This window comes from Hemicordylus capensis, chromosome 3 (assembly GCF_027244095.1).
Source record: "Hemicordylus capensis ecotype Gifberg chromosome 3, rHemCap1.1.pri, whole genome shotgun sequence".
In the NCBI taxonomy this organism is placed as follows: Eukaryota; Metazoa; Chordata; class Lepidosauria; order Squamata; family Cordylidae; genus Hemicordylus; species Hemicordylus capensis.
In genome coordinates, this window is record NC_069659.1 from 328,374,061 (window position 1) to 328,388,488 (window position 14,428).

General features: G+C 45.7%; 1 protein-coding gene across 3 annotated transcripts in view; it reads right to left on the bottom strand.

Annotated features, from left to right (window-relative positions):
• Positions 1-208: 208 nt before the first annotated feature.
• The window catches only part of LOC128352560 (NACHT, LRR and PYD domains-containing protein 1b allele 2-like), a 53,662-nt gene continuing 39,442 nt past the window's right edge, over positions 209-14,428 (bottom strand). For all 3 annotated transcript variants that reach the window (XM_053313269.1, XM_053313270.1, XM_053313271.1), the window contains 4 exons: positions 12,861-12,914; positions 11,785-11,865; positions 10,181-10,450; positions 209-1,627 (listed from right to left, as the gene is read on the bottom strand). In XM_053313269.1, the coding sequence (XP_053169244.1) occupies positions 1,599-1,627; positions 10,181-10,450; positions 11,785-11,865; positions 12,861-12,914 (434 nt within the window). In that variant the 3' untranslated portion in view covers positions 209-1,598. The remainder of the gene's footprint in view (positions 1,628-10,180; positions 10,451-11,784; positions 11,866-12,860; positions 12,915-14,428) is intronic.

Sequence of the window (14,428 nt, forward strand, 5' to 3'; positions counted from 1 at the left end):
ACTATATGCAGAAGGATGTTTTGCATTCTTTAAAAAATTAACATTGCTGCTTTACTGAGGGTGATGATACTTTATTGGGGAGTAATAAATGTATTAGCAAAAATTGCTAAAAAGCTCTTGGAACCTGTTAAAGTTCAGGGCTGTGCATGACATGTGCCATGATTCCACAAGAACACACACACACAAAAATGAAGAATGTGGCACTGGGTTCAGAATTCTGAGAACCTCTGCTTTTATATTTAAAAGAACAATGTTTGAAATCCTTACAGCAATAAACATGTGCTTGAAAATGCATCATTTGTGTCTGTTGATTCAAAAGTCAGAGGGGTGGCTAAATATTTTTAGGGGAAGGGCATTTTTAGGGGAAGGGCATTCATGCACTGCTCCTTGCCTCTTCCCATAGCTAGCAAAATCAGATTATACAAACAACAAAAAGAGAATTTCAGAAAGTATTATGCAAAATAAGACGACTTGGGCAAATTGGCTCAATTTGCAGCATTTATAACCAGAATTTAGCTTTTCTTGGTGCAGAATCTAGAGCACCTTGGCATGACTAGTGTGGGGGTGGAGTGGGGAGGTTTGGGACTAAACTGTATGTTGTCAAGGGCCCTTTGAAACCTATTAGATATCTCATGCTACATAAACTGAGAGCATATACCCAAGAACAGTTGCACATGGCAAAGGACTAGTAATGGTGATCATATTCACTATCAAGGAACTTCTTTGTCATTACAGACCTTCTCACTGAGGAACTCCAAGCTTGCTTGGTACATAGGGTGAAAACCTCTGGACAATTTGGACTGGGAGAGACTCTTTAGCTGCTTGAGGAGAGAATGAAGAACAATGGTGTGTGGTCAGGGTACACAGCTCAGTAGTAGAGCAGATGCTTTGCATGCAGGTCCTAGGTTCAATTCTCAGAATCTCCAATTAAAAAGATCAGGTAGCAGATGATACAAAGGACATCTGCCCAAGACTCCGGAATGCTGCTGCCAATCACAGTAGACAATACTGGGCTGGGCTAGATGGATCAATGGTCTGAGTCAGTATGTTTGCATCATCATGTGTGGAAAGCAGAAATGTCCATGAATAGTTGTGCACCTGGAGTATGACTATGCTTTGTCTGTGCTAGCGTGGTGTAGTGGTTAGAGTGCTGGACTAGGACCGGGGAGACCCGAGTTCAAATCCCCATTCAGCCATGATACTTGCTGGGTGACTCTGGGCCACTCACTTCTCTCTCAGCCTAACCTACTTCACAGGGTTGTTGTGAGGAGAAACTCAAGTATGTAGTACACCGCTCTGGGCTCCTTGGAGGAAAAGCGGGATATAAAAATGTGTAAAACAAACAAAGGTAGGGCATAAATATAAATTTATATTTATAAATTTATAAATATAAATTTAACAATAAAAAGCCCAGTCACACTAGGAAATATAAACAAAGGTGACCTTAGAAAACTCCAGAAAACTCACAGAAGGAAGTAATTATAGATGAAACAATTACTGAATTACTGAAGATGAAACAATTACTGAAGATTATACATCCAACATGAAAATTAAACGGAAGAATATCCCTGATTTTATTAATTTTTCAAACTGTTTCCTCATGAGCCGAAGTCTTGCTTTAAAAAACCTGGAAAGAAGAATAAGGAACAGGAATTATCTAGAACTGAGATGTGGTATAAAACACAGTTTAGTCTTGGATGTGGGAAACCAGGTTCAAATCTCTGCTAAGTGTCCATCCTTGGGCAAGTCATTATTTCTCTAACCGACCATACAAGGCTGTTGTGAGGATTAAGAACATAAGAACAGCCCTGCTGGATCAGGCCCAAGGCCCATCTAGTCCAGCATCCCATTTTGCACAGTGGCCCACCAGATGTCGCTGGAAGCCACAGGCAGGAGTTGAGGGCATGCCCTCTCTCCTGCTGTTTCTCCCCCGCAACTGGTACCCAGAGGCACTCCGCCTCCAAGGCTGAAGGTGGCCTAGAGACCTCCGACTAGTAGCTGTCAATAGACCTCTCCTCCATGAAGTTATCCGAACCCCTCTTAAAGCCATCCAGGTTGTTGGCTGTCACCACATCTCGTGGCAGAGAATTCCACAAGTAGATTATGCATTGTGTGAAAAAGTACTTCCGTTTGCTGGTCCTAGATTTCCTGGCAATCAGTTTCACGGGATGACCCCTGGTTCTAGTATTATGTGAGAGGGAGAAGAATTTCTCTCTATCCACTTTCTCCACACAATGCATGATTTTATAGACCTCTATTATGTCTCCCCGCAGTCGTCTTTTTTCTAAACTAAAAAGCCGCATGTGTTGTAGCCTAGCCTCATAAGAAAGGTGCTCTAGGCCCCTGATCATCTTGGTTGCCCTCTTTTGCACCTTTTCCAGTTCCACAGTGTCCTTTTTTAGATGTGGTGGCCAGAATTGTACGCAGTACTCCTAGTGTGGCTGCACCATAGTTTTGTATAAGGGCATTATTATATTAGCAGTTTTATTTTCAATCCCCTTCCTAATGATCCCTAGCGTGGAACTGGCCTTTTTCACTGCTGCTGCACATTGAGTTGACACTTTCAACGAGCTGTCCACCATGACCCCAAGATCCCTCTCCTGGTCAGTCACCAACAGCTCCGATCCCATCAGCATATACTTGAAATTGGTGTTCTTCATCCCAATGTGCATCACTTTACACTTGCCAACACTGAACCACATTTGCCGCTTTGTCACCCACTCACCCAGTTTGGAGAGATCCTTTTGGAGCTCTTCACAATCAGTTATGGATTTCACTATCCAAAAGAGTTTGGTATCATCTGCAAATTTGGCTACCTCGCTGCTTACCCCTACTTCTAGATCACTGATGAATAAATTAAAAAGCACCGGTCCCAGTACAGATCCCTGGGGTACCCCACTTCTTACTTCCCTCCATTGCGAAAACTCTCCATTTATACCTACCCTCTGTTTCCTGTCCTTCAACCAGTTAGCAATCCACACATGTACTTGTCCCCTTATCCCATGACTGCTAAATTTCCTCAGGAGTCTTTGATGAGGAACTTTGTCAAAAGCTTTTTGGAAGTCCAGGTATACGATGTCAACTGGATAACCTTGATCCACACACTTGTTGACACTCTCAAAGAACTCCAAAAGGTTGGTGAGGCAAGATTTACCTTTGTGGAACCCATGCTGGTTCACCCCAGCAGGGCCTGTTCTTCTATGTGCTTTACAATTTTATCCTTGAGGATGCTTTCCATCAATTTGCCTGGAACTGATGTTAAGCTAACCAGCCTGTAATTTCCCAGATCACCCCTGGAGTCCTTCTTGAAAATCAGTGTTACATTTGCTACTCTCCAGTCCTCTGGTACAGAACCTGATTTCAGGGATAAGTTATATATTTTAGCAAGGATGTCAGCAATTTCACATTTGAGTTCTTTGAGGACTCTTGGATGGATGCCATCCGGCCCTGATGATTTGTTAGTTTTCAGTTTTTCCAGACAGTTTAGAACATCATCTCTCATCACTTCTATCTGTTCTTTTGCCGCCATCCCCAATAAGCCTGGTTCAGGAACAGGTATGCTCAGTATCCTCTGCCATGAAGACGGACACAAAGAACTCATTTAGCTTCTCTGCAACCTCCATATCCTCCTTAATAATCCCTTTCACTCCCTCATTGTCTAATGGTCCATGAGTACATTTTCCTGAGTTCCTCAGAGAAAGGATGAGATGCAAAAGTCTTCAATAAACATTGTTTCCTTTCTATTATCTTGCAGTGACTAAATGAGTGGTGATGAAACCTCTGGCAGAGATGCCTGAATGAGAGGTAGGGTAGGCAGAAGCTATCCTAGCTGCTCTTGATTGAGTTGCACTGATCTTAGAGAAGAATAAGGCAAGTAGGAGAGGCTAGGAAAGGAGGGGTGGAAGAAGGGGCCCAGGAAAGGACAGTGGAATGAGAAAGTAATGAGCTGAAGAAGAAAAAGGGAAGCATCTAATTACAGAAGAGACATTGGCATCGCAAATGGACAGAGAGGAGTTGGACATGAATAGAGGCAAGAGAGGCAAGGAATGCTCTGGTGATAACGATTTGAAATAACCAGCCAGGCCTTTGGCTCCCTTTAGCAGGTATTGTAATATTTGGGTTTCTTTGACTAGGTGCAGCTTTAGTGGTATGTGGTTCAGCATATCTGAATGACAACAGTACGTTCCAACAGCAAGCTAACATTAACCTTCATAAAACAAAGAGCTCAAGTGCACCCAGAGATATCTTCAAAATAGCTAGTTCCTAGAATTATGTATGGACCAGTGCGACTGACCTCTTGCATTCTGTGAGACCAGACCATACTAAGTAATCACCAAAGTGGGGGACAAAAGAGAACATATCAATGACATGAGAGGAGAACCTAACTCCCTAAATGGGGTTGAGAAGCATTTTTAAACATGGGCCAGTTTGGATAATAACCATGCAGTTAGTGATGTGAGCATGCATATTCCTCTCCCTTCCCAGTGCACCGTTCTGCTTCTTCTAATCACATGGGGGGGGCAGTTCAGTTGAACCACCATGTAATTAGAACACCACATCTGAACTGCCAACTAACACAAGATTGAAATGCTACATTAAGACAGTATTTAAAATCACATGTGAGGTATCAGTTTGGATGAACCCTTCCTCCATGCAATTAGGAGAAGTGGAACAACATACAAGAAGTGGGAGTGAGACATACATACCCACATCACTAATCGTGTCAGGCTAGCCAGACACATCATCCAAACCAACCCCATGTGTACTTGAATATCAGTTATGAAATACTGGATTTTTATGACTCCAGTCCCAACTAGTGACTCGGGGTCTGACCCCGAAGGGACAGGACCCGCACAAGATCCAGTCTCGGGCTCTGATAGCAGGCCAGAGCCTAAGAGAGCTCCAGAGATGGAGATCCTCAAGACATACCTGCAGAGCCTGAAGTCCCAGAAGCAACGTCCTCAGAACCCAAGACCCAAGGAGAACCAGCTTCCCCCTTCCCGTTGCCATCCCTGACATCTGCATGGTGACATCGGTGACAGGCAAGGCAGTATCAGCTGGAGACAAAGTCAGAGTGCCACACTCCAGGCCAGAGGGCTGCCTCATTCAGCTGCTGCTCTCTAGGCAGGGAGGCAGAGCCCAGTGGGGGTAGACTGAGCTCAGAGGTTTTTAAGAGCTCCGTCTACCTCTGGTTGTTATTGGATCATTTTATTGAATCATGTCCCATGGACCTGTCCTTGGTGCTGTCCCAGCCAACCCTGTCTTGGTCACCTTACCTCATGGGCTCTGGTGGACAGGTTTGGATACTGCCATATTTATGCAAATCTAAGATGAGGCCTTTCCCCAGTTGTTACATATGGCAGTGGCGGGGGGAGGGGTCATCTTCGATTCAGAGTCTTATTTCTTTTAGTCATGGTCTTACATCCAGCGTCTCCTTCTATTTGGGTAAATACATTATTCTTGGAGTGGCATAGGAAGGAGTTGCAGCATGGGTACTTCCTGAATGGTCCCAGGTTTTTCACATTACCCCAGTGGTAAGGAAAGCTGCTGCAGCACCACCCAGGTCACCAAGATAATACAAGAACCCAGTCAAAGCCACATGTGGGATACAGATAAGAAAAATAAGCCACATGGGCTCTGTATCGTTTAAGCTGACCCATACTCTGTGCTTCCACCTTTCCAGCTGTTATGCTATCCCTTGCACAGCCATAAGCCAGCCACATGTATCCTCCCACATATAACAATGCAAACTGCTAGCACCATGTGCTACTGTGTATTTCATCATTCTCTTTCCCTGGCTGAGGGAAATTATCACGCCTACTAAGCCTGCCTTAGGGTGGAGTGCACATTCCATGGATACACATGCAACAAAAGCCAGTGGCTGCTCTTACAAGGGAAAAGCAGGTTTGGCAGGGGCGTAACTAGGTTGGAGTGGGCCCTGAGACAAGATTCTTAAATGCCCCCCCCCCCCGAGAAATTTTTTTTTAATGACTTCAAAAGGAAGATCGGGTAGGCGCTCTGTGCTTGCTAAGGAAATCAAAACCTGTAGCTGATGAATGAGTCTTCCTGCTGCGGGGTTAACTGGATAAGTCTGAAAAGGGGCGCAATGTCCCAGAGAGGAGGGGTAGGGGCATGGCATAGACTACAGCTGTAGGAACAGAGGTAAGGCATGTGTTGTGTGGCTATCCAGAGGAGGTGATGATCGAGATGGGGGGTGGTGTGTCTTGGAGGCTGTGCGAGTGCTCTAAAGAAGGATTCGAGGTGGTTGGGGAGACTTTCCCACCACCACGCTGGGGAAAGCAGGCGAAGCGCTGCTGTTGATCTCCCCCTGGAGAGTCGCGCCTGGATGGCATCCCTCCAGCCTTCCTCGGCGGAGGGAGCATTATGCAATCACACCCCCTCCCCTCCTTCCCGGCTTTGATGGGATGGAAAACAAGGAGCGAAGGAGACATAACATTTCTCTCCTCCTCCCCGCCCTTGTCCCCCCGCAGAAGTAGCAGCTGCAGCAGCAGCAGCTCCTCCCGTCCCGGTTGCCTTGGTGGAAGAAAGGGGGAGGGCTCCTCTCGTGTGCTCTTTGGGCACCTCCGTGAGCTCTGCTGTCCCACGGCAAGAGAGGTTGGTTTCAGCAGGAAAAGGAAGGCGATCGAGCAGGGACCGGGCGGGGAAGGGGGGCCGCCCCGCGTGGGTCTGAATCCCATTAGCGATCCGTGACATCCTCCCGCGGAGAGGCAACGTCCAGGCTAGCAGGGCGATGGTGAGCAAGATTACGGGGCTGGGCGGCTTCTTCCCGCGTGGCGCACGGTAGCGCAGCAGCGGCCAGCAAGCTGCTGGACAGAGACGCCTGTAGGGGGCAGAGCGGGAATCGGACCCCGCCGGGAACCTTCGGAGGAATCGCTGAAGTCTTCTATTTAAGTCCAGCCCCCAGCTGCGCTCTGCAGCAAACGGCGACAGAAGGGCTCCAATGTCTGCCCCTCCTTGTGCTTTCACCAGCCTGCGCTTCTTTTAGCGGCGTCCCTACTTGTGCCTCACTCCTTCGCCCTCTCCTTTAGCAGCTCAGGCGGGTTTGCAGGAGAAGTGAGACGAGCCTCATCGGGCAGGGATGGGTGGGGGAGAGCCTCTGAGGGGCCCCCCCAACACGGGGGCCCCAAGACAACGGCCTCCCCCTGCGTAATTGTAGTTATGCCCCTGAGGTTTGGGAAGGGATGGGTTTGAGCAGAGAAGCAGCTTAAACCTTTTCCTGCCTATGGTTTCTCTACTCCATATTGCTCTCCAACTGCATTTCCTTTCTGCAGGGTTCCAAACACGTTTGTGAGGGTACATGTGTATCTAGAACTCCATGAGCTGCTTGAGCATTGGATTAATTGGCAGTGGAGAAGCCGCAGTCATGGAAAGTTGAACTGCTGGGGTAATGTTGCTTCTTTATTTATGCCGTAGCACAGGGGTCGGCACACAAAATGATTTTAAGTGGCATGGCAGGAGCACCTGCGATCCTGCCACTTACCAGCAGACAGCCCCCTACATCTGAAGGCCACTTGGAGGACAAACGGGAGATAGCAGCAGGGCTTTCCATGGCTGGAGGGGTGCAGTGGAGTCTTTGAGAACAGTGCAGTGGGGCTGGGGAAGCAACTGGTGCAGTGAATCTTGGGTGTCAGGAGGTTGGACTGAGACTCCCCGGCTAACTGGGCAAAGAGGTACCTTTTTAACATGAAGAAAAATCTTTATCTTTATTTAGCAGGGGGAGAGTAACTGGCCCTATCCAACCCCAGCACAGTACCTCCAGTGACTGTTGCTGGTATCTATCTTATGTTTCTTTTTAGATTGTGAGCCCTTTGGGGACAGGGTTCCATCTTATTTATTTATTCTCTCTCTATGTAAACCACTTTGGAAACTTTTGTTGAAAAGCAGTATATAAATATTGGTTGTTGTTGAGCATCAAGGTGGTCTTGCAAGAGGACTAATCAGCATGTGGGGGGCGGGCACCCCCTTGCAAGACCTGCAGCAATTGTAACCAGCTGCTGGAAATCTGGGCATTCCCTAGAGTTCCCTCAAGGGACATAAAGAGCAAAGCAATTCCCTGACTGCAATCTTGCAACATTTCTATGTGTTAAGAAACCTTGGCTAAGTAAACTTGAATGTTCTGATCGCAGGAGTAGGGGCAGTTCTAACGGAATGTTTCATACCACATGGTAATGTCTTTTTCCTTTTGGCCAAGTAACTAAAGAGAGTACGTTTACCCTTTAGAGAAAAGCATTAGGTAGTCTGAGATTGGAAGCTGGCAGAGTTGCAAGTAATTAACAAATCAGGTTTCCTTACTGAACCATTCATGCCTGATAATAAGAATTTCTATTGCTCCCTCAGTGGACGGTGGCAGCTAATGATTTTTAATATGCTTTAGGATTTAGTCCAAGCAGTAAAGCTGGAATAACTAGACAACCTTTTAACCTAGTTTACCAAGTGATCACTGATATGTCAGGGTCCAGGGAAGGGTAAGGATTCTTCAAAGGACTCCAGGAACATCACACAGATTTAGATTCATTCACACTGAATTCTTCATCGGGCTTTTCATTTTGCTTTACACTCATACATACATGTACAGTGAATGCAAGATCAGCTTTTGGTCTTGCTTCTCTCCTCATGCTTCAGACACCTTTTGCAATATATATTTTAAAGTGGCATGTGGATCTGCATATAAGTTCATCTGCATATATGTTCACTCATCTGCTTATATGTTCACCTGGATCCAGGGATGATCCACAAAATTACAGGCTGGTTAGCTTAACATCTGTTCCAAACTGATGGAAAGCATCCTCAAGGATAAAATTGTAAAGAACTTTGAAGCTATTCTGACGATCACCAAAAAGTGGACTAAGGGAGCCTATCAACTCAATGTACGGCAGCTGTGAAAAAGGCCAGTTCCATGCTAGGGATCATTAGGAAGGGAACTGAAAATAAAACTGCTAATATTGTAATGCCCTTATACAAAACTTTGGTGCGGCCACACCTGGAGTACTGCATGCAATTCTGGTCACCACATCTAAAGAAGGACATTGTAGAACTGGAAAAGAGGCAGAAGAGGGCAACCAAGATGATCAGGAGCCTAGAGCACCTTTTTTATGAGGCAAGGCTACAACACCTGGGGCTTTTTAGTTTAGAAAAAAGATGATTGCAGGGAGACATGATAGAGGTCTATAAAATCATGCATGGTGTAGAGAAAGTGGATAGAGAGAAATTCTTCTCCCTCTCACATCACACTAGAAGCAGGGGTCATCCCATGAAATTGATTGCCAAGAAATTTAGGACCAACAAACGGAAGTACATTTTCACACGACATATAATCAACTTGTGGAATTCTCTGCCACAAGATGTGGTGACAGCCAACAACCTGGATGGCTTTAAGAGGGGTTTGGATGACTTCATGGAGGAGAGGTCTATCAACGGCTACTAGTCTGAGGGCTACAGGCCACCTCCAGCCTCCAGCAGGATGCCTCTGGGTACCAGTTGCAGGGGAGTAACAGTAGGAGAGAGGGCATACCCTCAACTCCTGTTTGTAGGCTTCTAGCGGCATCTGATGGGCCACTGCGTGAAACGGGATGCTGGACTAGATGGGCCTTGGGCCTGATCCAGCAGGGCTGTTCTTAAGTCCCTTTTATCCTCAACTAAATATCAGATAACTACTCCCATAATTTTAACACAGGCAGTAGAAGTCCTAGCCATGCTGCTGCATTAGTGGAAACACTATCAGATTGCACTCCAGCACAATATTGTCAAAATTCAGTTACGTCAGGATCTTCATTATTTCCAATGGGCATTACACAGAAGTGGAGCTGCCCTGGTGCACAACTCCAAGGGTGTCTGCACTGATGCAACAGCACAGGTGGGGCTTCTACCACCTGCGCTGCATTGTACGGTGTGCGAGTGACTTTTAACAAAACTGCTCCAAGACTTTGGAAGGGTATGTTAGTGACATCAAGGACACTGACCAATAGGTACACAACAGCCATGCCCAACATGTGGGAAATTTGCTGGCCCAGTTTTTTCAGAACTTGCTCCAGGTTATAAAAGTGCCTGAAAACACACACACTTTTTAAAATCACCTCTGTGAGACTTAAAATATTAGGTCTATCTTCACCTTAAGAGCCTGAAACACGATAAAGAAGCAGTGTGTAAAGCTGATATTTACCTTTTAGTATGTCCAGTACTTCACAGGATGCGTCATCATTAAGACAGTCATATAAACTTTGTGCAGTTCCATCATTCTGTTTGGAATCTCTCCATATCTGCAACATATGGAACTTATACATATTAACATCTTCTTCCTTCTTTGCCTCAATCTGCTCTATTTCTACAAAGGACAAGCCAAGGTGTTGAATGCCAATTATTTTCCAGTTTTTGCCCATCTTCTTTGCAAGGGACATCAGCTGCTGATCAGTTAATTTAGGTTTAGCTCCATCTAATGACATAAAAAACAAACAAGTTATTCAGTGATTGCTTTTACTAGAGTTTACTCTAGCTTTTACTCTAGTTTAAAAAGCCAGTGAACAACCCAAGATGACTTTTTCATGACTGTAGGTTTTGAAATGTCTTTGAGAAAGTCATCTTACAATACTGTACGATCCTTTCATTTATTAGTACTATTACAATGGTGATACATTTGAAACCACTAGTTCTTATACCAAGGATTACTCCCTATGCTTCCCCGCAACTTGGAAAGATGATGCATTCACCCATGCACTTGAAGATTTAATTTCTAGAGACTCTGGAAAGGGAACTGAAACCTGAAGAATGTATCTAATGCAGGTGTTCTAATACCAAAATATGAACCATCTCAAATACAAACACAGTTTGGTTTTTTGACATAATTTTATAATAATAATGAAGAGGGTGGGACACAGCTTGAGAAGTCTTATCTAGTTAGAGCCTCAGTGAACTAATCAAACTTGTATTTTTGTTATGATTAGTTTATAAAAAAATACTGACATGATCAAACATCTCCCTCTAGTGGATATCTAAAGACATAAGTACTAGTGCACGTACCCAGGCTAAAAATTAGGTTTGTAAACAGAGGTTACCCAATAGGGATGTGCAGCATGGAACTAGTTCATGCAGTTCAGTTTGAATTCAAACCAAATTTGAACCAGACTGCCAATCTGCAAGCCAGTTTGAGTCGAACCAGCCCCCAGTTCAGTTCGAGGGTTGAACTGGGCCGAACTCGCAACCAGTATGATTCGATAAGAGGAGTAGGCTTGTAAGAGGAAATCCGGTGAGGATTCCCCTTTACAAGCAAAGTGGGGGAACGCTGCCTTAAAATACCTGTAATGGTAGCCAGGGGTGGTGTTGATAAGAGGGCACCTTACCACCAGTGGTGCCAGCAGTGGCTCCTCTAAAGTCCAAATTGTGTCCTGCATTCCAGCACGGCCCAGTTCCAACCTCCGCACATGCACGGAGGCCATACCAATGCAAGTTTGTTCCATTAGAACCAGGGTCAGGTCAGTTTGAACTTGGACTGGCCCCCCATTTTCGGGGGCTGGTCTAGTTTGAGTTCAAACTAGCCCAGTTCTATTCGAACCAGGTTCGAATAGAACTGGTTCTGCACATCCCTATTAGACAAATGATTTTCTACATAATTGAATCAGCTGTCTGGGAACCTTTAGCAAATATTATTGCATGATTTTTTCAGCTGTCATTTCTATTATATACACATTATGGGGGAAAGTAATAAGATCTCACAAAAGGAAAGGGTTAAAAATCACTGTTTATTTTCTTTAACTATACATTATCCTTTACCTGAAGTGTCATTTTCCTTTAGTCGTTTATTTCCAAGCTCATCTTCTGAAAAACTGACGCTGGATTTTCGTCTTCTGATGCCTAAGGAGTACATGGCAAAGGATATTCTATTATGATGTGCAATGCCCTTTTTAACATAACAATTAGGGTTTAGGTCCAAAGATCCTGCTGCATCCATCTACAGCCCACCTGCCCTCTGGAGTAGTTATTTTTATGTAACAGTTTTCACAGTTTTGCTATGAGTGGACTACATTTAAGTATGCTAAATCAAAATGAGTCATTTTGGTGTTACATTTTATGTGCTAATCTCAGAATGTAAATGGTGACAAGGCTTAAGCATACTGAAAGCCTTGATCCCTAGTGCCAGTTTTGTAGGAGCAAGCATAGAATTCAGTGGTGGTGAAAATTCACTGAGAACAGCTCTTCAGCATAAGCTTTGATTGAGTATCTTCACCAATAAATGGCATATTTAGGTATTCGAAATTGGGTGGCAGTTTGTAATTAGTGAGAAATCCATGACAGTACTGCACACAGCTAATTACACAAGGTTGAAAACTGAACTGCTATATAAGAAAGTGCTGGGATATCAAGTTTGGGTGTTTAATGCTACATGAAATGTAGGTAAAAAGATGCTTTCTGACTGTTGGTGGCAGATATCCAGAGCAGACACAAGTCAACTGGACAATGCATCAGTCAGTTTGCATAGTGATTTGCATAATATAAAATATACTTGCAAAATTTGCATAAAATGCAGATTAGGCTGCCCAGGTTTGCCAAGCTTGAATATGGAAACCCTATGCACAGTGGGCTTCAGAAGGAATGGGAGATGGGCAAAAATTGCCACAGTGGATTAGTTAGGAAAGCAGCTGCTGCATACATGGCTCTTTTGCTGTGCACACACAGCGTTAATCAGGATGCCAGCCAAACAAAACCACTTTGAAGATTCCTACTGGGAACTGCTCCTGCACAGTAAAATGAATCAAAGATGTGTGAAATACTCCCATTCATATCCAATGGCACTGCACAGAAGTATTTCCCAGCAGGTTGTGCTAAGCGTATTGTTTTAAATAACTTACTATTTGTGCGTCTTTTCGGCTCATTATCATTCTGGTTATGCTGGATCCAGTCACCTGTTAAATGGAAAATGTTTTCAAAGGAAAATTAAAGCCTGCACTACAGTAATCTGTTCTGCTAACAAATATGCCACAATCCTCACAGAGAAAAAATATTAGCTTTCCCCCCGTTTCAGCAAAGCATGAACAAAATAAGTCGAAAGGAGCTTTTATAATTATCTTTGCTCCATGACTTCCAGCCAAAGAAGTTTCATCTTGCTGATTGTACAATAAGCAAATGACAAAAGGTTATTCAGATTTGTTTTAGATTTGCAATTATCTTTATATTTAAAAGCCTTAGGGCGTATGTAAGAAATCCCATGGTACGTGGCACATCTCACGAGAGTTCTGACAACACTCGATGAGAGGGGGGCACGGAGGAGGAGGAGGAGGAGGAGGCTGAGAGTGGATGGAGGGGCAGCTGCTGCCAAGAAAAAGCAGGAGGACCAAAGAAAGAGCAGCTGCATCGCTCACTCCCTCAGCTCCAACTGCCCGCCTCTGACACTTCGCTGAGTCTCCTTGCAAGGAGGACAGCAAAGCCGGGGCTTCCCATCCAGCCTGCACGGATGGCCCTTGGTATTCCCACCCTGGCTTAGCCATACTCCCCGAGAGGCTGCTTGGCAGGGCGTCAATGGCCCACAGTTGGAGCTGAGGGAGTGAGCGACGGCTGGGTGAGCTGAGAGAGTGGGGGAGTAGAGGAGAGGGGGTGGCTGCAAGTGGAGTGGCTGAAAGTAGGGGAGTGGAGGGGGTGGCTGTGACTGGTGGTGAGGAGAGAGAGGTGGCTGCGAGTGGTGGAGCGGGGAGGGGGTGGCTGCAAGTGGGGTAGGGGAGGGGGTGGCTGTGGGTGGGGTGGCTGACACTGAGCAATAAAGCAGGGGTTGTGGTGGGACTTTAAGGAGAGCAATAAAGTCCTAGGATGCAGATGTTCTGCGCAGGGCCAGCTAGTATCCATTATTTATGTACTAGTATTTGTAAGCCCGTTTTAATAATGGGCTCTAGTGGGGGGGGGTGCTGCTCTCACCTCCAGTCGCCCCCGCCGCGGCCCCCTCCACCTGATTTAGGGCCATATTGGCCCAAACAATTGCCCCTGCGGCCGGCCGCCCAGCGCCCCGATTCCTCCTGCCCCACTCCCACCCACAAGATTAAAGGCCAAAATGGCCCAAACGATTGCCGCCGCAGCCGCTGCCGCCGACCGTCCACCCGACCTCCCAGCTGCCCGATTCCTCCTCCTTACCCGGTTAGCAGTCCTCTGCCCTGGCCCGCGTCAGTCGGGCGCTCTGTAACGAAATTCTGAATAGGAGAGAGGAGCTCACAAGCAGAGTTCCTCTCTCTGCAAAGCCTCTTTCCGAACTGGTGTTTTGGGCCATAGCGGCAGTTCAAGCTGAGGATTTACACAGAGAGGAGCTATTTTTGCGAGCTCCTCTCTCCTATTCAAAATATCATTTCAGAGCGCCCGACTGATGCGGGCCAGGGCAGAGGACTGCTAACCGGGTAAGGAGGGGGCTTTTGGGGGGGCCATTTAGGCCCTTAAT